Source organism: Cloeon dipterum, chromosome 1, assembly GCF_949628265.1.
Source record: "Cloeon dipterum chromosome 1, ieCloDipt1.1, whole genome shotgun sequence".
NCBI classification, from domain to species: domain Eukaryota; kingdom Metazoa; phylum Arthropoda; class Insecta; order Ephemeroptera; family Baetidae; genus Cloeon; species Cloeon dipterum.
The window spans coordinates 13,657,591-13,682,757 of NC_088786.1; the positions used below are offsets into that span (position 1 = coordinate 13,657,591).

Consider the following 25,167-nt stretch of genomic DNA (forward strand, 5'->3'; position numbering starts at 1 on the left):
TTATTTTTTCTGACAAACAGGATGAGATGAACTTTATTGCTAGTATGTACAAAGGCTCAACAGTGAATGGAGTCACAATAATAAATATTTGATACAGATTATAGAGATTCTCGGTTCTTCTTCTTTTTTCTTCCATTGTGTTTTATGAATTCGTTTGTCTGTGTTTGTGTTAATTATAATAATAATGGACTTGGACAAAAATCGAGTTTTCTCTTAGCGACACAATTAGGTTTGTTTTATTTTGTATAATTAATATGGCTACACAATATGCGACTGCCTTTGCATTTTTCGTCTTATTAAACCTAATTACGTATGACAAATTACGGTGAGAAAATGCACACGAGCGCCATGCTTTGCTGCTCTAAACACGTTCAGGTGGCAATTTCTGCTTTACATGATAGCGGGAATTGCGTGAGTTTGTGCGCAACAATTCCGTATTAAAATTGTGCACGACAGTTCTTCGTTTAAAATACAAGTTGGAAAGGACGTGCCGGGTTGAAAATGACGCATTTTCACTTTGGAAACAAATCCATTTAGAGTACATAATCTATACACAACATATACACCAAAGAGTGGCTCGCATAAAATGGGCCGGATCCCTCTTTGAACATCAATTTAAGTTCGAAAATTATACACTCAACACTGGGATGGGCACTTTTGCTTTGGATGAAAATCAACACCAGGGGTTTGAAGAAAATCGAACGGTGAATGTTCTTTTAAATCAACTCAAATAAGGAGATCTAATCACTAAGCTGCATTGTTGAGCTTGAGAACGACAATATAAAAGCAGATATTTTAAACCATCACTAACTTTTTTCTATAAAGGGATTTAAAAACTTTTTTTAAAAGCGAAATATTTTTCTATTATTAGGCTATACCAGGCCATACATATTCTTCGACTAGAATTCAGCAAACAAATTAATTATATGCCATCATTAAGAAATGACTTGAATAAATAATCTTGTCTTGAAAAATTCTGTTGTGTATAATCACATTTTTTCGTACAAAAATCAAATTTGTTTTTTTACGTTTTTGTTGAATTTTGTCTTTATTTCGATGCCACAAGTATCCAAAGAGAGTATGTGGATAAAATAATTTTATTTGACTTGCAAAAAAATCAACAGATGACGTAGTAGTGCTCTGATAATTTGTTCAAGATTTCTTTTAGAAAAGATGTTGCTTTATATTCACCTTCGATTTTTTTTTAATTTACAAGCATGCTTTGTTAGCTTACATTACTATTCAATCTAAAAAAAAAATTGCAAGCTCGGAACGATTGGATCATTCCTCAAAAATACGGGTCAAATGAGAAAAATCGCTGTCAGGAAATCCTCGGAAAACTCACATAATATAATTACACTTTGTAGACTGCTAAGGTGCTCTTCAATCGCTTGTTTTCCGCGGTTCTGCCCATCCCTCGACTAAAACGCACGAAAGCCGCCTCAAAATTTCGGGCACGTCCTTATCAATGCCCAGATTAAAATTCGTATACGATTGGGGGTGCGTGCGCAAAGCTTTGTCCATCAACCGACACAACACACTGCTCGTCACTTTTGGTGCGCGGATTCGATATAATTATTTACACACTATAAAATGTCCTGCTGCTCTGTCAATCATGGTCGGATTGCGGCGGTTACCAGGCGCGGCCCTGCAGAGGCAGGTACGATGAGCACATGTTGGCCTGCTGCTGGTGCTGGTTCATCAGGTTGTGCTGCCGCTGGTAGGCCATGTTTGTGAGCAGGCTGGCGGTGCTGCTGCACGGCTGCTGCTGCTGTTGCTGCTGCAGCAGGGCTGCTGAACCGGCCGGCGAGTGCGAGCACGCGCTCGGCGGCGACTGCCCGCTAACGGGGCTGGCGCCGATGGCGCCGCGCCCGGCCGACGGGTCGTTGTTGCCCGAACATGGCTTGCCGTCCTTCACCAATACGGGAACTGCAACACGACGTGGAGAACTTTGAGCCTGTGAACACAGCAGTGGAGCACCGCTATCAAAATCCATGCACGCCCACTACCAAGACACACAAACTCCAAAGTTCGGGTTAGCCGCGGGAGGGTCTGGGCGGCCATGATTTGCATGCAATTTTCTCAAGTGTGCATATTATTTGTGAACGCTAAAAATGGCTAGTTTTTCCTAATCACATTCAATGGTAATGTGCAATGTATAGACAATGCTAAAATATATATTTTTCTACGGTCACACAGTGTGCGCATAAATATTGCAATTTGCTGTTTGCTGGAAAACTATGATTGTTTTCATTTGTGAACGCAGTTTAACCTTAAATCGTACTTAAGTAATCTATAATTTTTGAAAAGAAAAAGTCTTATAGTAAAAAATAACTATTTTTCTTTGGTCATAATTGAGGTTTTGTCTTTGTATTTTGACTGATTTTTAATAGGTGAAGTTATTTTACAAAAAGGGCGGGTTTTCCTAAAATGTTATCACTTACAATATTGAGCTTGTCATGGGTGTCACTAATATTCTGTGTAAATCAGATATTTTCATTATGAACCAAAGAATGAAAGTAAATTTTGTGGCAAGTGGTGGGTAAATTACCAAATGTATAACAGTGTGCGCGAAAAAGGACACCGCGTGAGAAGGTGCAAAATTTCACAAAACTTCAACGTGTGTACTATTTAGTGGTAAACGCATTATAGATTTTTCAAAATATCCTGATGCATTTTTCGGATATCTTTCATAAATTCTTAAAAATATAAAATTTATTTGTTTTTTTTTATTGTTTTTAACTATAGGGCAAGACTGTTGAATTTTCAGATTTACGAGACCATTATTAAATTTGTTATTTTCTCTCCTTCCTAAACTAAATACGGAAGAGAAACACCCAAACGGTTCCATTTAAGGTGATCGATTCCTTTTTAATGCCTTCTCATTGATTTTTCACTGCCAATATTTTGTGACACGTTTTGAGCCCACAGCAGTGCCTCTTAAGAAAATCCTAATATCTCGCTTTCAACGAAAATATCTTCAGCACGAGAACAAAAGCAAAGTGTGTGTGCTGTGTCTATAAGTTGCAGACGACTTTAGTTAAGCGCTCTCTCATCATCCACACACACACGGACCGGACGGATTGCCATAAGCCCTCTACGAAAACACACTCGAACCACAAAGCCTGCAGACTCGTCGCTATAATCAAATTCATCGCGTGTTGATTTTTGCTGCGTTCGAGGGAGTCAAAGTTTCTCTTGTGACAAGGCGGTTTCCGGCCGGTGTAATTCGATTTGCACCGCCGCCAGCATAAACATTAAAAGCAGGCAGAGGGGCGCTTTGTGCACGCGCGGCGCGGGGAAGAATATACATGCCAGCGAGATTCAACACACTGTGCGCTGATCTCTCGCCGCTGATGCAATTACACTACTACAATAGCCCCGGGGCGCACCATCCCGCGCCGCTTTCATTCGGCACACCACATCGCGCGCGTACTCGCGTACACTGCGCTCGGAAACGCAAAAGCGAGCGTGTTTTATTGTCATTCCGAACCATTTCCCTCCGCTTTCTTCGCAAAATCGATCAGGATGAGAGAGAGAGAGAGAGAGACCCAATCTCTCCTTTCAGCAGCCTCTCCCTACAGCTTCAAGTGATTAAAGCGGTACTGCGACTCTCTGCCCACGCGGAAATTCGCTTTGAGATGTCTGTTAAAGCATCTGCAGAAACAATTATCTGTATATATAATGTCTGCAGACTCAAATTCCATTTTAAATTTGTTATTTGAAGGTTTTTAGTTTTACATGTTGCATATGGTTTCAATATTTCTATAGTTCCAAGCTGTCGGGCACCATTAACAATTAAAATTAGAATTAGATTATGAATGGCTAAAATTTTTAAGTATATAGAAATCATTATCTATAAAATGATTTATTGGTGAAGCCATAGTTATTCGATTTATGTTTACCATTTGATTCAATTTATAACGTTTCTAGTTCTCTATAAGATGGAATGTTTCTCAGAAAAATATCTAAAGATATTGCTGCCATTATTAAACATAAACTTTACCACTAAGGATTTCTTTGATTCCAAATAAATTCAAGTAAAAGGTACTATTTTTATAATATTTAAAAAGTTGCTCCTAAAAATCACGTGCTTTTGGAGTGAGCACCGTATTATTCCTTCTTAAAATCAGATTTTATTTCATTAACAATGAGGTTTTGACCATATGGCTAAGCATAAAAAAATTGATTGTTGGACTGATTGTGAGTCAATTCAATTAAAAAATCATTTTTAGATGACCATAAGCATTCATTTGATAGAGCTTTTATTCCCATCACGGGTGAAATGGTCGGGGAAATCCATAGGAGCCCTTGCAATGGTATTATAGAATCTTTTTGCTCAGATTTCATGTTTCATCAATAAATGCATGCGGGCATTTGATCGATTTTTTATGTCTAATTACTAATCTGTGAATTAAGTCCAGAAGGAGTTGCCTACTTCGTAAGATTGATGATCTCAAATTTCAATACAAAATTATTCACATTTTAAAGTCATGAGATTATCAAAAGAGTCTGGTCAGTTTAGGGAATAATTTAAAATCTGTCTGGGAATTCCCTAGACAATCTACCATCGCTCAAAGACTGTCCCGTGGCAAAGTTTCCTCAACTTTAATGCTAAGACGTACGTGCGAGAGTTTTGCGTGATAGTTTGCATTGCAGAGTATATATTATATAGCCTTGAGATCATTATATGACCTTGCACGTTGCTTGTTGCGGAGAATACTTTTTTGATAAGCCTTATTAAAATATGATACACATTGCATTACATTATTTTGATCATCCTAATGCACGTAAAATGCATCGATTTCATTTCCAAATCCATGAGTTTTTCTTACAATTAATAAGGTAACAGCTGCGTGTTTTTCGTTCAAAACTATAAAAGAGACGGGAACGCTAGATAGCAACTTTCAAACGAAAGCGAGTGAGACTGGTTTGAAGAGAGCTTCAATTACTCTTCATCATCACGCTCGAGCGACAAGGTGCGCATTGTTCGTCCCGTCGGCGGGCCCAGAATCGCTCATGTGCGCGCCGGGTGTGCGAGTTCGCGATATCAAACGCGAAAATTTCTCATTCCGGCCGCGCGTAATTGGTGCTTTTCTAATTAGACGGCAACAATCAGCGGGGTGAATGGCAATCGAGACGCCAAAAGAGCATGAAAATCATTTTCCACCTTGCTGGCGCGGCGCGGCAGTGGCGGCAAAGATGGCCGACGAGGGCGCACGTTCGTTTTATTTATATTATATTTGATCAAGCAGCAGTGTTTACCAGCTACGTGCTGAGAGAAATACGCGCGCTGCTTTACTCTTCCACCTTATTGAACTTTTTGTGCACACACAAGGGTTGCTTGGCAACCGGTGAAACAAGCCCGAAATTCGGCGGTGCACAAGTACGAGCCGCGCTCTGCGCGTAATAAACGTAATTAATTCGGGCGCCAAGACCGCGTGTGCACGCTCACGAGGCACCTAAAGCATAAAACGGTGCGGCACAATGGCATACAGGGTGCGGTGGTGCAGCACCGAGAGCGGCGCGAGGCAGCGAGTTTCGGCTAAAATGGCTACGGCTCGGAGGAGGAGGGGCCAGCCGCCAGCTATTGATGTGGCACAAGCGCTCTTGAACCTGCGGGGGCCATTGCGAAGAGCGACAGACACTCTCTTCCTCACCGGCTCGCTCATCTGGGTTTTCCGCGCCTCCGCGCACCTTCTTGCTTATTTGCACGTCTCCGCCATCTGAATGCAGCATCTTACTGTGCACTTTGCTCCTTCCGAGAATAGCACGCAATGAGCGCGCGCCAGCATCTTTTCTTCTATTTCTGTACACTCTCGAGACGGAAATTTTCTTTTCAAGAGCCATGGTCTGCACGTTAATTGAATTGAATTAGAGATTCAAATTAAGCTAAAAGGTTTTAAAGAATTTCTCAAAAGCTTGTACAACAAGTACTCGTGCTTTTTCAAGAGTTTTCGTTGAGATGCCTGACCCGCCTGCATGCGCCAGTAAATTAAGCTGATAAAAATCAGCAATCCAAAATAGAATTTATTTATACTCATGAACTTTTAAAAAAGACATCATTTCACCATATGGTGGGCTGAAACCAAGACAGCCTTTTTTGCATGGAGCAGAGTGGTATTTTCACGAATCAATTACACCCACGCCAAACACACACGTATACACGTCGGCGAATTTCTCTCTTTCACTGGCTCGAGCACTTCGACTTGAAGAAGTCGCTGAGCACTTCTTGTTTCAAAAAAGCTTTAATTTTCAGAGCGGCGTTTTCTTGTAGCTCTCTCGCACCGCCCGTCGAGAGACGCTTGCGCTCGTGCGGCTGTCTTTTTGCCCGAGTTTTTTGCATTATTCGCGCCTAATGGTACTTCACGCGATATTGAAAGTGCAGCCGAGCCGGTGAGCCCCGCCGCTTTGAACCGCGCGCGCGTCGAAAGGCAGCGAAAGCCATTCGTTGTGCACTTAGAGCCGAGTTTTCCATCTAACTCCCTTTTGTTGCTCGCGATTGCAGCTTTCAAAAGATGTTAAATCTGGTTCTGATTAATGATCGGCTCACATGATAAATGCTTATATGACGCATCATGCGTTTTGAAATAGCACCAGTTATTTGATATGAGCGAGAGAAAGCAAGAAAGATAGATGCAATTACGATAGAAATTGAAAAGTTAGATGAGTTAATGTTATATAAGTCAATAAATGTTTTGCTGGAGGGAGGGGAATGTTAATAACAAAATATCTTATTTTCAGACAAGAACATAAATTTTAAAAAACTTAAAGCTCCCGCTTAAATTAATTTATAGCTTTTGAACCTGAAAAGTACTCAAAGTTTATTTCAATCTTTTACTATTTTATTTTGATGAGATTAACTTTTAGGATCCAATCTTTAATTTTCTTGGATATTATTTATAATTTTAATTCTAATTATTCAAAAGCGAGGAAAATTTTGGCATGCCCCATCTGTTCGAACTCTCTCAGAGGCAAAGAAACTCATTATTTGGCATCAGCAGCAACGGCAAAAGTCATTTACATTATTTGAACAAGTGATGGGCCAACAAAGCATTTTAGTTAGTCAAATCGGCGCGGCCGGCTAAAACACTTTTGATGTACCGCGCGCGCTCAATATTTGCTCGGCCGAGTCCAATATTAATCAGCAGCGTCGGCACTGCGCCTTCGACAGCGAAGTTCACCTCCGAAAAAGCGGTGATCAGTCCTTTCTATCAATTTAGAACGGACGAGACAATATTTGTTGTGAATATATCACTTGAGTGCCGAGGACTTAAATTAATTAATCTAGGCTTAATTCATATCTCTCCCCCATTTTGACGCCCGGGGGTCGTTTCCCCTGGTGACCAAGCCGCACCCTTCTTGCAAATGTGTGTTTAATGCTATTCAAGTACGCAGCTTATAAATTTATAGCTGGTAAAATGAAGCAGCAGTAAAAATTAGTGCTTCGCTTAACTATTTCAACAGGGAGAAGAGCGAAAGACCGTAAAAAATATTAAAATTTATCAGACAAATTTTCAAATAGTGGACTTAATATCTTGTTATTGCTAAGATTCTTTTAAAAATTACTGACGAAATCTTTTAGTTACGTCGAACCTAGTGTCGTGTGGGATGCAAACGAAAATCGTGAGACACCCCGCACATTAAAAACGCGTAAAAGGTCTGGCCGGGTCCTATAACACAGAAGTGAAGACAAATATTGGAGGATTGAGAGTGCCTCACGGAGCCTCCCTGCTCGCGCATTTTCTATTTACCCAGCAGCGAGCAGCACACATTATTATTATTATTAAATATCTTCAAACAAGCGGACAAAATTCCAAATTCCTTTCGCCTCTAAAAAACATAATCCGGTTTGTGAATGCGCGCATCGCTCACACGTGCTCCTCAAAAAACTGCCGTGAAAGCGTTCAAATATATAATATGGCACTTGAGATGGGGCGTGTGTGATTATGCACACGTAAATATTGGAATGGGATGCATGTACACACTATATATAGCGTTGCTTGGGAGTGCGAAGGAAGCAAAAAAATTATATTTAATATTATGGTAAGTAAACTAGCGGCTGTCAAGCGCTAAAAAAGGGAGCTATTGGTGTCTGGAACTGAAGCACTCACCTGGTTTTGAGCGTTCTGCTCGGCCATGGCTTTTTCCTTCGCTTGTCTTTTGCACTTATATCTGTGGTTCTGGAACCAGATTTTGACCTGAAACAAATAAAAATGGAGTTTATTTTATTTTCGTTTGCAGACTCGATGCTTTTCCCTTGATAATATCCATATTTAATATTAAACAGAGGATTTATTTATTTGTTATAATGTGCCATGTTTGCAAATGTTCTGACGATACGGGAGATATGACAACAGTTGTACCAAGTATATACGCAAATAAAATACAATTCTAATTACAATCATTATGGAACTTTTTGGTTGTAGGGTTTGCCACATGTTTTTGTGGCTCAAAATTTATGAAATTTATAAATTACTCTGATGTCTTTGCAGAATTTGCTGGTTGTAGTAGCTATATACTTTGATTTGGCCACTTAAGTGTAAATGAAACAACTTATACAAATGTTATGCAGCCTGATAAGTAGCCATGTAAGGCGCGTTGCATACTATTTGACAAAAACGTCAAGCCAGCAAGCTTTGTAAAGCTCACCGAATTTTGTTCAGTAGCAAGAAATAGTCGTATATTTAATTTAATAAAATCTTCATTCGGAAATTGGTTCCTATTAATATTACGTTATTCCATTCGGCGCAAAGTATCAAAAATGCTTTCTAACCAAATACACTTTGTAAAATGGTAAATTTCATGTTGTTGTACACCGTAGGTGTCTAATAAACGTTCTATATTATTATAAATTAGTCCCCTCATCGATCATTTCATCACAGTAGCAAATTTTTAGAATGCATGGATCAAAGCAGTAACACAATCTGACTGAAATACAAACACAAACCTATAAAATTCAAGCGTTTGAAAAAACATCTTGCACAGAAGTATTATGACAAAAATTTAGGTAGGATATAAACCAAAAAAAGTGTTGTTTATTAAAAAATAAAATTTAATCAAGAATAAAAAGCGGAGGCTTAAAATTGTGATTTAACTCTAATGCAAATAAAAATTTCGGCAATGTTAAATCCAGACAAGAATGAGTTGCACTTGAAACGCGGACGAACAATGCAAACTTTTGACAAGCTTGATTACTCTCGCACCAATCATCTAATCTGCGTGATTGTGGCTGGCGTAATTTAACTGGGTAATTGCTCGTCTGCCGAGCGAATTCCGCCGCTAATCCGCCACGGCTTTGTTCCCACGTGTGTTTGCGTGCATTTGGCTGGGTGCACCCCGCGGCCACCCCGACCGGCACCCCTGTTCACCCCAGCCAGCATCTCTCACTCTGTCGCCGCCGCCGGCAAATTCCTCCACGTTTCGTCTAATCGCCGGCGAAGCCGCCAAATTTGCTTTTCCGCGCCACCGCGCGTGGATTATACGCGATCATTTTTATTCGATTGCATTACGTGGGAATGAACCCCCGAGACGGCGGAGGGAAAACAGTTTCATTGTGTGCTGGCCGCCAGCAACTGTAAATAAAATCGCTTTACACCCTTTGTTGTGCGCGCCATTCAGCATCGCTAATTCGCAATCCTTTGATTTGAAAAGCAGATTGTGAGATATGCAGTGTAGGTTAAATGGTCCAAACCGTTCGTATTGCGCAGTCATTCTCAATGTGTGGCTAGTATTATTCTATTTTAAAAATTTAAAAATAACTTTTTGGCTTGGGTAATAATAATAATAATAATAATTTTTGCTACTATTTTAAAATTTGATGCCAGCCTCAAAAGGCACCAGAGTTTCAAAGAAAGAAATATCGTAGCAATATAATAGTCTCTCAATTAATCAAAAGTTAAGATAAAAGGTCAATTTCATTGATCAATTCCGCTAAAAAAACATTTTAGACGTTTTCAATAACAACAAAAAAGTTTCCGAAAAAAATACAATAAAATTTTAATTCAACCAAAAAAACATCTATTTGACTACCCACGGGGAGTGATTTGTAGCAGGAATTTACTCTTATTTTCCTAGAATAGCATATATATTGCATCGATTGGGTCGTAAATTTAATTGGCATGTTTTCTAGCATGTCAAACCCTGGAGTTGGAATAGGCGAGTCGTCGGCTAGATAATGTCGTTTGCTCAGCGCCAACGGCAGCGTTACTGGCGCTGTTTGTGCACATGAATAATGACGAAGAATGAGAAGGAACGAGAGATTTTCGGTGTAGATATAACGGGACACGCGAGGATTGCGCCTCCGACGACGCTGGGGAACTCGCAGAGTGAATTTTTCATGAGTGGCCATCTCTCTATATAAGTAAATATTGGCCAGCATTTGTGCGCACACGAAAATAAACAACGGCTCTATATGACTCAGTCAGAACTGAGAGAGTGCTGCGTTGGATATGTGTGTAGGTTTATAATAGTACGCGCGCGTTCCCCCTCGGCGGCGCAGGCAAATTGAGATCTTATCTGAATCAATCTCATATTCAGTGATGCTTCTTCTTCAAGGTTACTATATCGTTTAGTGCACCAACGGCCTCTGTTTACTTGGTTTGTCACACAACAACGCCCACATGCATAAAAGCTTCAATTTTTATGATTCTGGCTGAAGAAAATTTTTTGTGTTTCACCACTCTAAAAATATCATAGAATTTGCTTTTAACTTGCTGTGTAAAGTGATCTAGCAGTCTGTTATGTACATTCACATATAAAATTTGCGTTGCATGGGAATAAAGAGGTCATGTGCTGCTGTGAAAAGTTCAGATTTTTATGGAGTGGCGTGTCATTTCAATAATTATTTGACTCATTTTGTCACGCAAGTTGAGATGGTAGAGATATATTATTAATTTGAAAATATTTTCTGTCATATACGTAGGGTGTTCAGCAAAAAGTAAACGTTAAATTGAATATTCTCCATTTAAAAAAATTTTTACTTTCAAAATGTTAATAAAATTTTGTCTATGGGCACCAGTATTTTCGTTTTTTTTATAATTACGATACGATATAGAATTAAATTGTATTGAGGTCAGCACTATATGTCTTGTAATCTAATAAAATTATGTGATTAAATAATGTTAATACTCAACCGTTACTGAATTTTTATTTATTATTCAACTGTGGGAAAATCAGTTGCAAAACACTAGTAGCACTTGCCATTTAAAATTTTCAGATGACTAGAAACAGTAGAAGAATTTCCTTAGCGCTCTCATAATTGTTAGACAGGCCTTTTGAATAATATTTTTTCAATCAGGTAACATGAGGGCTCCTGAGAGAGGAATTTCTCTCGATCTGGAGCAATATTCCCATGGCATACACACGCTCGCAGCTCTCTTGAAGTCTCGGAGCAAACACAATGTAAAAGCATACAATGCATGCATAACAGGGGCATACTAATATAATACATTCCTTATTAGCGCAGCCAGCACACGTGATTATCTTTTAATAAGCTGCGGGTCTCTATTCCAATGTGAAGGAGTTAGCTGTCGGTCTGTGAAAAGAAGTGAATGTATGTATATTTTTATTATTATATTATTTGCTCCGCCGAGAGAATAACACATGTGCGTGCGTTATTCGAGTGGCTTTCTTTCTCTCTCGCTTTGTTTCATTCGGTAATTGTCGCGCGCGTTGCAGATTTTTGTTACAAAAAGAGACACTCGAGACGCAGCTGCCGCGAACCATATTCACACACACCCAGCACCACACTGTGCGCTTGTCCCGTGTTTTAGTGCCACACACACGGCACTGAATGCAAAAATCCAACAGCAGCAGCGGCCATTCATGCATTATGTCGACGCGCGAGTTGAATAAATAAACGCGATGCAGCGAGCCCATTAATTATGGAGCAGCCAGTCTCGACAGATGGCAAATCGTATATGGTGTATTGCGCCCCGCGCGTATATTTTGTTGGGCATTGTTCTCGGCGGCCATTGTTACTGCTGCAAAATGTCTGCTGAGCAAATTTAATCCAACTTGATAAGCGGAGATCAAACGAATTTTAAAAAAAATAATTTTTTAATTCGACAGAGCAGCAAATCTGCCAAATTAACAATAAATGAAATTTACAAAATATCGGGCAGGCTTTTTAGTCCGCAGCGGTTCAAACAGCCGACCTTCCTAGTCGAAATCTTTCGGTTAATTTTTGTTCAGTATAAGGTCTGAAAACTTATTAAAAAAATAAATTTAAATTCAACGGAAATTTGATTGTTAACTTTTTATTTTTATTTGTTGATGTATGTCTGGATGCTACAATCAATGTAAGTATAATGGGACAAAATAATCCAACCACAATCAAGTTTATTTTTAAATTAAATTGTTGAGTCAAACATATCAAAACTACTGTAACAGTTCCCAATCATTTTGGTTCTGGCTCAGTTCCAGTATACAGAACAATGAGTGAGCAGACTGTATCGCACTCTTACAATATTACAATATTCGAGATAATAAATTCAGTTTTGTGTGGAATTTTCATGCATATATTTTTGGATATATATTAAACCCTTATTTTAATTTCTCGCTTGTGCAAAGACTCGGAGATACTCGCCTTTTATGTGATTCATTTTGTCTCTTAGATGCAGTTACTGTGTATCCCCCTGAAAATGCGGAAGTGTCCAATCAGCTGAGTTTTAGAGACGTCGTCTTGCGAGTCGAGGACGTCCAATTTCGGATGATTGACGACCAGCGCGTAGTCATGAGTTTGACCGCGATTAAAAATGGACCTTCCTTTAGTTTTTACATCGTGCGTTTAGCGAGTTAATCCATCTTGGGTGCGACGCCGAGGTCCTGAATGAAAAAGAACTGCCGAGAAAGAGGGAGAAGAAAAGAAAATCCCTCTGGATTCCCCCCGCTCGCGATCGATAGAGTAGAAAAGTAAAGAGAATTTAGAAAAATCCGCGCGAGCACTTTTCTTGTGCACATTCTCTCTTTCAGCAGCTCATCCAAAGTCAATATTTGCTCGGGGATTTTAATGATTTTCCATCGACAAACCGAGGGCTGAATGGAAATAAATTGCGAGTTTTTCATCCGCGTGCATCTCTCTCCAAACAAAAATATGCTTGCGAATTCATTCTCCTGCTCCCTGTGGTTTCTTGCACGAATAATGAAAACATACACTTGGCCTTTCAGACAAAGGCACACACGAGCGCATTTTAATGATTTGTCTTCATTTGTATATGCACTTGTCTCTTATTCGTTCGTCAATTATCGAGAGCGTGACTGTGTTCTAATACGGTTGTACGTACCCAGCATTGTGTGCGCGACGGATTGCGAAACGTGTATCAATCAACTCTGTGTGCGGTGGTTGGAGGTGATTAAAAATTTATTGCTCTCGCGTGGGCGACGGGAAAACTCATTAAAACAGCAAGCATCCAATCGCACTGTGCAAATCGTTAAAATGTATTGCTTGAATGTATATCATTATTAATTTTTTGCCACATATGTCCAATATTTTGAATTCTTTACTTTTCGATACTAATATTATAACTTTTCGTCTCTTCCATTAAAATATTTGACCCTATCAAAAGGTTTCATTCAGAATAAAAGAGTTTTGAGTTGCCATATAGCCTTCAATTTCAATGGAATAAATTTATTATTGTAATCGAAACAGTAAGTATAACTCTCTCAGTATTAATAATAAATGAGCTGCAATTCGAAATCTAAAAATTCACGTATACGCGCCAAATTCACAGTTTCCATCAAGCAATCTTAAAATTCCCATGTGTGAACTTTTTTAATTTTCTGTTTTTGAGTATATACTGTTAAACAAATAAATGAACTAAAAAATCTTATTTTCCAGAAAAGTTGTAAGTTTCTGCGTGAGTCTTTGAAGCATGCATTTTTGAGAAATATTTCACATATAATTACCAAATCATAAGTTAATCTTAAATAATGATTTTGAAATTATTTGTTTGATCTTCTATAGAGTTACATGCAACATATTTTTCCATCCACCTGCATCTTAAAATTGGAAGAATTACAATTATATATATGTATATCAGATCTCGAGAAGGGCATTTTTAAGCAAAGAAACAACGACAACGCTTAATTTTATCTCGATTCAGTTTTCCAAAAAAGGTATTAAGTTGATATAGAAATATGGAAATCTACTATGCATAAATAAGATGCTTAAATTGATTACTGTCATTGCTCAATGCGTGAAACTGATCTAAATATTATTATGTTAGTTTATTTGTTTTTCAACATTTGCTTGATGATCAAAGTAAAAAAGAGAGTTGCACCGCCTTCTAATAGTGTGTCAGCATTGCGAAAAGTGCATTCGTGAGGCACGCACGCAGTATGCGATTAATTTAACTACTCATTTACCATGAGGTCGTTGCGTTGTATTAAAATGAACACGATATGCAAGGCCAATAAATGACGAGAGAGCGGACCTGTTGAGTGGCGCGACTTGCAGGTCTTCAAGTCACCAGATGGGCGCTTGAGAGCTGTTGTTTCATTAGCATAAACGGCTGAGGAAGCGTGTAATCCCACCCGAGATGTTGAGTGTATAGTGCATGCGACGAGAGCGAATAAGTAATGCTCAGATTATCGCGCCCCTTACTCTCCTACCCGAACATGGAGGCCCCAAAGCTACTTTATATGTTTCAGCCGACGAGATTTTCAGCAAATTGATTATAAACCGATCTTGAGGATCAAAACACCAATCGAGGCTTACCTGTGTTGGGGTGAGGTGAATGAGGCTGGCGAGGTGCTCTCTTTCAGGCGCCGACAGATATTTCTGCTGCTTAAACCGCCTCTCAAGTTCGTAAACCTATGAACATTATAGGATCACTCGTCAGGAAGATGGCTAAAATCAGTAGACCTTTAAAAAGAAACCAAATATTGTGATTAGTTCGTAATTTCTCACAATTTTGTTTGTAAAATACCTGTCTTATTCACTTAAATTTTTTCAATTTTTTAAACGGATTTCAAAAGTTCATACTTGAAGAGAAAATTAAATTTTGACCTTTCGCACTGGGCACTGTGCAATAAAAAAGACATGTGACCGATCTCATCTGCAAAATTTAAAATATTCACGGAATAAAAGACATTTGAACGAATCAAAAAACATTCCATTCGATATTTTTCTATTTTTACAGCTTATAAAAGCTGATTCTCTGTATAAATAGTATAAACTTATTATTTTTTAATTTCAGTAAACAAAACTTCAATTTTCTAAAGCATTTATTAAATTATATCCAAAAACATGAATCTGAGACTTTTCGCGGTGATAAATAAATAAAAGTATGAGCATATTTGTGCATAATGCAAGACTTGGTTAGAAGCTCGAATTTTTTTTTTTTGTAAAAACCAGCTCGGGGTGCTGAAATGCGTTCACTGCGTGCGAAACGAGGAAAAATCACGTCCGGGACTCTTTTATGGTCTGCGTACATGCACCCCATCAGCTGCTTAGGGGGTGCGATAGGGCACGCGCCCCCGGCCGCGATGCAATCATCGTGCGTGAGATATCACCAGCATCTCGCCGCGTATAACAATTGTGTTCCGCGGGAAATGAATTATGCTCTGCGGCGTGTGAGCATGTGTTTTACGGCGGCTAATAATGGCATGTTTTGAATTATAGAGTTCTTCATTGAATTCAATCACGGCATCGCGTACAGAAAAACTTTTGTACATCTCAACTTCAAAATCTTTTGTTTTACTAAATAATATTTATATTTGATTCGAATCACTCTATACATGAATGAAAGAAAAAAAGCAACAGATGTTAGAAATGAAGCTTTATAATTTAAACACGAGTCCTGCCGAGGAAATATAATTTATTAATCATCAGGTAAATTAGGGGAAAGTTGCAAAAGAGCATGATTGAAATTGATTGTGCTTTCTTCAATTATCATAACTGAAAGATTCCGGGGTGAAAAAGCGTAAAAATTTTAATTCAGGGAAACTAGAACTGGCTGGTAATAGAGAGCAGAATAAAAATTAATGGGAAAATATTAGTATGTTAAGAACAAAGGGGCAAACCTAACCTGAGCCTGGGTAAAGAGTACTCTCCGCTTCCTGCGTTGCGTCAAGGGGAATTGCATCGGTTTCGTGTCCGCCGAGACGCTGCACGTCGATAGACTGGGCATATTGGGCATGTTCATGTTCATTGAGGCTGCTGCGCTCGCCGATGATCCCATCAACCGTGAAACTGAAACACCACAGAAGAAGCTTTTGAGCACGCATCCGTACAACATTGCAGAATGTTTAAATTAGACACAGCATGCAACTGCAAAATGTGTTGTGGATCTCAAATAATTTAATCCCTTTTCATGACATCATTTAAATTCTTAATTGGCGTAGTTTTTTTGCTCCATTATTTGACTATGCTTTGATTGCCAAGTTAAGCTAGTCCTATATCATAGGTCATTGTTATGTCAATGATTTAGTTGTTGTGAACTCTCTAAGCCTCTCCTTTTAAACGTTCGTGTGTGAGAGAAATGAATGCTTTTTACCGTGCGTCTGCTGCTCGTGATACGCTGGTTTGATAAAGTAAAAGGAAATTGCTTTGTTAAGGCTAATTTAAGCCACATGGGGGAGTGAAATATATATATCGAGCCAGTGAAAATGGAGAGGATAATAAAGAGCAGTGCAGCAGCAGCAGCGAACACATATGCATAGAGAGCAGAGACTGTTGATTGTGAGAGACAGCGCACAGAACCCTAATGGCAGCACAAATAAATGTTTATAAACACAGCTCAAGGCTGTCAAACTCAGGGGCCAATAGCTTTTGAACATTAGATAAATTTTGGCTTTGAAAAAATTAAAATCCATGTTTATTTAATTATTAATTGATTTTACAACGTCTCCCATAGGCAAATTGATAAGAATGCTGTACATATAACCAGAGTGTGATGCTATTTTCTTTTTCTTATTATTATTTTCCTACGGGAGTAGCCATTGTAAAACCAATAAATATGTTTGTACTATTTTTCAACGCATGTCATTTTACTGTAGTTTTTTAAGGCAATGCGCTCACCACGAAGGTATAACTTCCAAAATCCTATTGTCTCATTCATCTTGACTGTGCAATCCATATAAGGGTACGAGTGATAGAGAGACAAACTGCGCCTCATTCTCAGTGAGAGCAAACACGCAAAGTTGTGCACTCATCACCAAATCTCGAGAGGGCTAATACTTTGAAAGCTTTCCCAATGAATGGATGAACCTGCCGCTCAAAATGAAATGGACAAAGACTGGTGAAAAAGAAAGGTGAAGCATATGGACCATAAACATTGATAAATCGAACAGTTTCTGAACGTGTACCATGTGGTTCCGGTAATCATATATTAACATCTCCTTTGGATTTTCCTGTTTTAATTTATTTTTATTTGATATATTTGGAAATTTAAAAACAAATTGATATTTCAAGGCTCTTCATTACCTTAAACGAGCAAATATTATACTGTTTGATGCATAGTGTTTTTCTGTCAGTTTCCAATTTAAAGCACGATTTTCTGATAGTAAAATACGTAAAATATAAATTATTTTGTTCAACTCTCCTCATTTCTCATTTTTCTTCTATAGAAATTATGTAAGGTGATGGAGCCGACCATTAAACTAATTATATTCTGCCGTGCACTATTTTTTCTACTATCTTGTCTGTCCGAAAATTTGAGCAGGAAACACTCACCGCCGTTTCCGATTTGTTAGGGAACAGTGGAGGCTAGTCGAATGTGGCAACATGCGTGTAAAAGAGCGACCAACAATGGGCACCCTTTCCCGTTTTGAATCGCACGCAGAGTGAAAAAAATCGAATTTAATATACTGCGTCCAAGCAGCAAGAATGGCGGCCGTGCTGAGCTTGCATTGGGGAGTAGTGCTTTTATACTCGCTGCTGCTGCGTCGATGCGGACCAGTTTGAGTACTTGATTATTTTTATTATTATTATACTGCTGCAGCCATCACTCTACCACTTTATGCATTATTTAGGCGCTCTCGCTAGACTGACAGCTGCCATTTATTCTGCACGTAATGCCGCGGCGATGCAGCCAGAGACGCGCTCTCATTTTTATTCCACCGTGGCATCATGGTACACGTGCTTGTGTATAGTTTACCCGCTACATGACACATCTCAAAGCAGAGAAAATCCAGTCCTAACGCTGGAGTTAAGCAGAAAAAGTATTAATCAAAGATATACATATTTAAAATTAATGCATATAAGGTAATGCAAAATTACCATTTCGATTAATTTGAACATGATTCATACTGCTATACGTGCCCAAAGTGTGCTATTTTTTAAATTGCATTAAAAAGACAACAGGAGGTGATTTAATTTTTCAATAAATCCGAATCTGAATGATGAGCGCATATTAGAGCTGGCTAAAACCTTGGAAACCGTTTCACAAGCGCTGTTCAAAATTTAAAGGACGTTTTGTTTTAAACCTTGTAATAATTTCAATCAATTGAACTCATTTTTATTTGTGTGGATTGTTATATGTATAAGAATACATTGATTGATTCCAGCAGGATCAGAAAAATTTTCAGAATGAATTAGAGAGCTCTGTTCATTTTATGCGAATTATTTTCCGCGTTACAGCTTAAGCATGTTTACTCTGTTTTTCTTGAACCCAATGCTCAGTGCTTGTTGTTGGGCTCTATGGGCTAACATAGTTGCAATAACACCGCCCAAGCGGACAGTCTGGTGACCGCAGAGGAGCCTGGGCCAAACTTTTTCGATTCCCAGCATCGAGGTCATTTTTTTAAAACGCCAGACATTTGTCTTTAAAACCTCTGGACAAGTGCATAAACTAGCCCTTCGAGATATTTGAGCATTTCGAGTCACCATATCTGACATAAATGCACAGCCAAAAATATAAGATCACCAAAATGGTCAAATAACTATATATAATACATTGCCTTGACACTGCTATATATTATAGGAATGCCTTTTTAACAGTGCGAGCCAACAGGCTCGTGGTCTTTGAGCTTAAAACAGTGCTTCCAAGTGCAGTGCTATCGTCATTGGAATAGTCTTTCACCAAATTTGTGTATGAACGAGAATTCAAGTGCGTTTAAGAAGAAAATTGAAGAAGCAATATTCTCAAGCTACCATTAATCATTACTTCCTTCCAAATGTTGTTCCTACATAAATGTATCATTACTTTATGGATGTGTGCTGATTTGGGGCAGAGTTGCCCTGTCAGCCCATAATAAACTTAAATTTTGAAACTAAAATTTTTAAAGAGAAAATTACCAAAAATTAAAAACTAACCATATATATATGGTTAGGAAATTTAACATTCCGTTTCTTCGATTATGACCGCAAAATTTTCGGGCCGTATGTTCTTCATCCAGCAAATATGCCAAGCATTAAGGTCAAGCACTATGTGTTTATGTGCACTTGTGAAATCTGTGCACCAAGTCTGCAAATTGACGTCGTAATCGTTGTTGGCCTAAGTTAATACATATATGTGGTACGTATCTCTCAATACGCGAGAGCGACAAGTGCTGGGTGTCAGCAGCGCAGCTAGGCAAGCAAGATTGCTCATGTGACTCGAGTGGTGTGTATTTATATTGAGTGATTGTCACCTCTGCTGGCTCGCAGCAGCCCTGCGGACATAATAATTACCACTGCTTGAGAGCGACCGTCATTAAGCAGTTGACCATATATTTTAAAACAGTTTAAGAGAGAGACTTCTGAAGATAATATAGCGAGAGGAGGAAGTCTTTCAATTTGAAATAAGTAATATTTTATATTAAGCAGAAATTAACACCTAAATATCATTAGATTCAAAATCAAATAAACTGTACAGTTAATCATGCACTAATTAAAGATTGCGACTTTTCTTTATGTTGAATTAGCATTATTAGAGGTGAAAAATTAAAAGTATTTCTATATAACATAGGTGCATTTTTGTAGCTTTCTAATTCATGAAGTTAAAAGTAGAAACAATATTGTCAGAACCCAAAATTCGTACTCTCGTAATAAGAAGCGTAGAGTGACCCGCAAGCACCAGGGAACCTAAGTGACAAGTTGCAAAGAGGTGTGTATATCGCTAACAACGATCATTTTCGGCTATAGTGCTTCACGTGCAGCGAGCGGTCTCACTTTGATTTCCCTGCTCCAACAGATCTATAATTTCGCAAACAAAGCCAGCTCAGCAGCAATATACTTCTCAAATTTCCAGCAAGTGGTATCAACTTGAAATGAGAGGCGGCGCGAGCGAGTTTGATTGCACTACTTGGGAGAGCCATATAGGTGTTTGCTTTGCAAACTAATACACATTCGCCCCACAAATGCACATTAGCCGGCTTCGATTTCATCCTCGGTCGAAGGGTGGATCGAACTGAATCCACCACGAGGGCTCTTAGGTTTTGACACTATTTTGAAACAGAGGGACTATATTTGCAAAAACTAAATTACACGCACTTCAGTAAATTTAATGCAGAAATTTCGTTGTTTTTCAACTATGTATGTGTTCATGGTAATGTAACCAATTTTTAAAAAGATTTAACCATTGCGATTATCTATTTGTATTTTGGCAAAGATTGTTAGGTAGAGTCTTAAAGATAAATTAACATAACATTAAATGAGATTATTTTCACACATTTCAACATTCACTTTTGCAGAGCGTTGGTTTGTTATTAATATTGAATGAAGAACGCTTTTGTCATTGCGCTTCTGAGGCAAAAGATTGCGAGAAAATCAGAATATTGACTCTGCTTTTTAGCAAATAAAAGAAATGCTGCTGCATTAAAACTGCTCTTTATGTGTTTTGAGTGATCCTCACGTCCATCTATATCTTTGGAGCTGCCAACGCCGCACTCTAAATCTCTTTTCATGCAGCAGCATTTTTCGAGACACAGCAGCAGAGAGCGCAGTTCGTGTGTTTGCTTAGTGGAATAAACTGCCCACTCGAGCCGAAGGAAAGTTCTTTTTGTCCGGCCAGCTCTCCTTTTTAAAACACGATTTTCTATTTCTCGGCGCCCACGCCACCGAAAAATAAAAGTCCACAACGGCATAAAAATCGACACACCCCTGTTCACAACTGTGCTGCTGTTGACACAGCATTCAAAAAAATAAAAAGCCCGTGTGAGAATTGCAGTCCGGTGGCCAGCTGTCTATTCAGGCAGAAAATCTCTCTGGCGACTCTTTTGTCAGTGCTCAAATACCGTACAAATCTGGTAGTAAAGTGACCAACGCAGCTCAAATATTCTTCCAAATAATAAGTGCATATGAGAATATTTAAATCATTATGTTGATTTTTCAAAGAAATAACTTAGTTTACCAAAGTAGTTTTCACTTTCGGTTCAAAATTTTAGTAATTTTAAGATCAGCAATAAGGAAAAGAAAAGCGGTTAATTGTCTGCTAGAACTAACAAATTTCCTTTTTGTTTGCATATTTTTATTCAATTTTGACGGAGTATAAGTTTGAAACTATCTTGCACTATTTATACCTGTGTAGCAATCACACTAACTTTTATTATAATTTTTACTGTTGGTGAACGCGACTCTAAATTCGCACGTTACCAATTTCCTATGAGACACAACATAGACCTAATGAAATTTGTCTTCCGCTATCCACTCTTTGCTTACTTAATGAGTTGCATGTTTGTATTTTCCAGATTGGTTTCAGATGCATATGGTTCTCATTCCCAGCAAGTATATCTGTGATTAAAATTCTCTTGATAGAATTCATTCTGAGCAGAATATATGTCTGTATATTATATTATTATCCCATGACGGGCAATGCCATTTTTTTGCACTGCAACTAATATCATTGGACTCGGATTAATTACTCATATCAGCTTATTTCATATCTGGTGGAGGCTGATAATGTTATCCGCTCTATATTATTAGAAAATAAGTGATCATATATATGCAAATGGTTTTAGAGCGAGATCTATAATGCAACTGGTTTGTCTTGGAGCAATCCTCTGATATTTTACAACCAAAATCGGAGAAACATGAAAAAATTTGTCAGTTAGAAATTGCAATATTGATTATATGTTGGTTGTCCAATACACAAATTCAGCAGTTTGAAAACTAAAATTCATAGCCGATATATTCATTTATTTTCCACCCTGCGGTGCATTATTGGAAGTAAGAATATCTGTGAGGAAAATATCGGGTTACAGCACGCAGGGCGGCTTGCCAAGAATTCGCGGGAACACACACAGTGCAGCTCACCATTTCAACATTTGTTTGCCCTTTGCACACCGCAGGAACAAAAAGGCATCAAGGCAAACACCGACCGTGGAAAATTTCGACGCCTTTTGTGTGAAATTTGTACCCCTAGAGGGTCGGGGGATGCTGCGCGTGGTATTTACCGCACCGCCCCGGATGCTCGCTCGCAATTTGGACGCGGCGGCGGCGCGGCGTAATTTGATATGCAAAAGCCATTTTTCAGGCGCGGCAGCGATTTTTGATGCGAGAGCGCGGTTTGTTTGGAAAAAGGGAGTGGAGCGTAATGATGGGAGATGACAAAATGAATTATGAATAAGCCTGCAATTTCTCTCCCAAAGAAAAATCTCAGACAGTTTGTAAATGTAAGAGGTGAAAGTTTTTCGCCAGAATTTTTTCATTCAAGGGTGGGTTGGAGCAGTAAAAACAGAGCTGTGTAAAGAATTTTCAGTTGATTTATTTGGCAATTCCTTAATGATACGTAGTATCTTTTTCGTAATTTTAGGTGCATTTTTTAGTATCATTTTAAATTGATATTCAAACAATTTAAAATTTTCAATTTGTCAGCATCATTGATATTATTCATGAGGCTGCAGTCCGGCGAGTGATCTGGATGACAGTGATTTTTTCACTGTTTCAGGTTTCAGCGGCTATTTCGCTTGTGCTATACAAGCCTTTTCCTCCATAAAATGTAATTTTTTGTGCATTTTTTACTTATATTTGGAAAAATTAATTTATTGAAGCTGTCGATCACTGTTGTTTCATTTGAATTTTCTTCACCTAAAAGCTTTTTTAACATTTAACAGTTAAATAACATTTTGTTGTGATGTCACTGAATTACTGAATAAAAGATTGGAAAATTTAATTTCAAATTGGCCATGCTACTGAGCGTTTTTTACTAATTTCCAATCCATCACAACATTAAAAGATTAAATGCCGTTTAGTTTAACAAAAGAAAAATCTTGAACTCCAAAATTTAAAGGATTTGCGGCCACAAAAACCCTATGTATTCAATTTCATATATTTATATATATATTAGAAATTATTCAACAAAGAAACGAGAAAATTATTTGCTGACTTTGACAAATGAAGATGTCACCAAAATATGATCAAAATATTTGAGACCGTTTAAAAATTATCCAGTTTTGTGTGATAATTAATTCGAAACGAGAAAGCGAATGAAAAATGTGCGTACTCATGTACTCACTGGCGAAGCGCGGATCGTTGGCCGTGGCGCCGTACCAGCCGGCGGCCGCGGCCGCCGAGTTCCTCATGTCGCCGTAGGCGGCAATATCCGTGCCGTTGCAATACTGCGCGGGGAAGGCGGCGGCCGTGGCCGCGGCACCGTGGTGGCCGGCGAGCTGCGGCACGTGCATGTACGAGCTCATGGCCGCCTGCTGCTGGGACTGGGGGGCGGCCGCGGGGCCGCTGGCCGTGCTGCTGGCGCTGCTGCGGTAGGGCGAGGGCGGGGTGGCAAGGTCGAGGCCGCCCTTTCGGTACGACTCCTCGATCGGGCTAAGAATGTCCGTCACCGAGAAGGGGGTCGAGTGTGCTGGCGGCTGCTGGTGGTGCTGCTTGGGGCTCAGGGACATCGCCAGGTCACCATTGAGCTCAGGCAGTAGCTGCAGCTCGGCAGCCCTGCTCAGGTCGTGTTGCTCGAACGGCGTCGAGGAAGCCAGCGCGGCGACCGCCAGTGGTCCTGCCTTGCCTGCACACGGACTTTCCTCCTGTCTCCTCTATTTCTCTCTTCCTCTGCGGTTTCGGGACAGCGCTACACTCGTCTGCCGTACACCACAGCCGACATGCTACGACTTCGCCGACGGGAAGGGCCCCGACATGCCGCGGTACTCCGCGGGGCGGCACCGCATCCCCTCCTCACTGCTTTGGCTGAGCCCGCCACTCCTCCGAGGGCGGCTCCGCAGATCCGCGGATGCGCGGTCCGCGAGTCGTCAGCGCGCGAGAGCGACTCACTGTGTAATAGCGCTCCGTCCCATGCTTCCGGGGTGTCCTGTGTGTCAACCGTTTTTCAGCACCCTTTTTCGCTTCTCTCATCTGACCAAACGGCTCTGAAATCGGAGCTGTGAGCCAAAATCTCAGTCAACGCATATTCAAAAAATCTATAGCAGCCTAGCTTCCTCACGTTCTAGTGTTTGAGAAAGAATTGTATTTTTGAATTTGTGAGATTTTTGTAAGCCAGCAAAGGCTTTATGCTCAGCTCGGCATAAAGGAGAGTGTAGCTGGCCGAGTGCAGCACGACTCGTCCGCCAAGGGTGGCTTGGCCACGATGGGCCAAGACCGCGAGAACGGTTTCGCATTAAATTGCGGATATAAACCATTATTTCAAGTTGATTGTTCAATCTACCAAAATTTTTGAAACCTGACCAACTGGCTGTAGTGCGCCCATGTGACGACTACAAAACTGATATAGGATAATTTGGTGATGACGGCGGAAGATCGGAGTTTAGAGGACCTTGTACCTATGGATCTGCAACGGCAAGATTCTGAGTGAAGTCCAACGTTCATGCCAAACGCCTTTTTTTGTATTGATAAGTATGAATGTGTTATTGTATTGACTAACCCCTGAAGTTATTATTTGGTCGAAACGTCTTTATAATTAAATCGACGTCTTTTAAAGAATTTTATAGAAATTCTGATGATTGATTGCTAATGTCTTTCCACAATTTGTGTGAATATGTTGAGAATCTCCAAATACTTGAGCTACCCTAAAGAATCATACTCTCCTGTACTGGCATCCCACCTTTAACTGTTACAATATAAAAGCTATACTCAATTTGAAACATAAAGATTTCCAATGACATGCATATAGTGCATAATTTTAAAAAATATTTATACAGTAAAATTGCTGTTGACGTGGAATATAGGATTATATATCAATTAATTATCACTAACCACGCACTCAAAAACACTTAAAAAAGAACCACTTTGCAAATCGTTTATTCAATTACATCCCGTTTAATTATTCATGTTCCATCTCG

General features: G+C 39.3%; 1 protein-coding gene across 2 annotated transcripts; it reads right to left on the minus strand.

Annotated features, from left to right (window-relative positions):
- Positions 1 to 23,997, minus strand: LOC135947737 (homeobox protein Nkx-2.4). Of its 2 annotated transcripts, none has more exons than XM_065496668.1 (5): positions 23,379 to 23,997; positions 16,032 to 16,195; positions 14,720 to 14,815; positions 8,115 to 8,201; positions 1 to 1,957 (listed from the first exon to the last, which is right to left on the minus strand). In XM_065496668.1, the coding sequence occupies exons 1-5, from the start codon at positions 23,761 to 23,763 to the stop codon at positions 1,634 to 1,636; spliced, it is 1,056 nt and encodes a 351-aa protein (XP_065352740.1). In that variant the 5' UTR covers positions 23,764 to 23,997; the 3' UTR covers positions 1 to 1,633. The 2 variants fall into 2 exon arrangements, with proteins under 2 accessions (XP_065352740.1, XP_065352739.1); XM_065496667.1 differs by having other exon boundaries at positions 23,367 to 23,997.
- Positions 23,998 to 25,167: the final 1,170 nt, after the last annotated feature.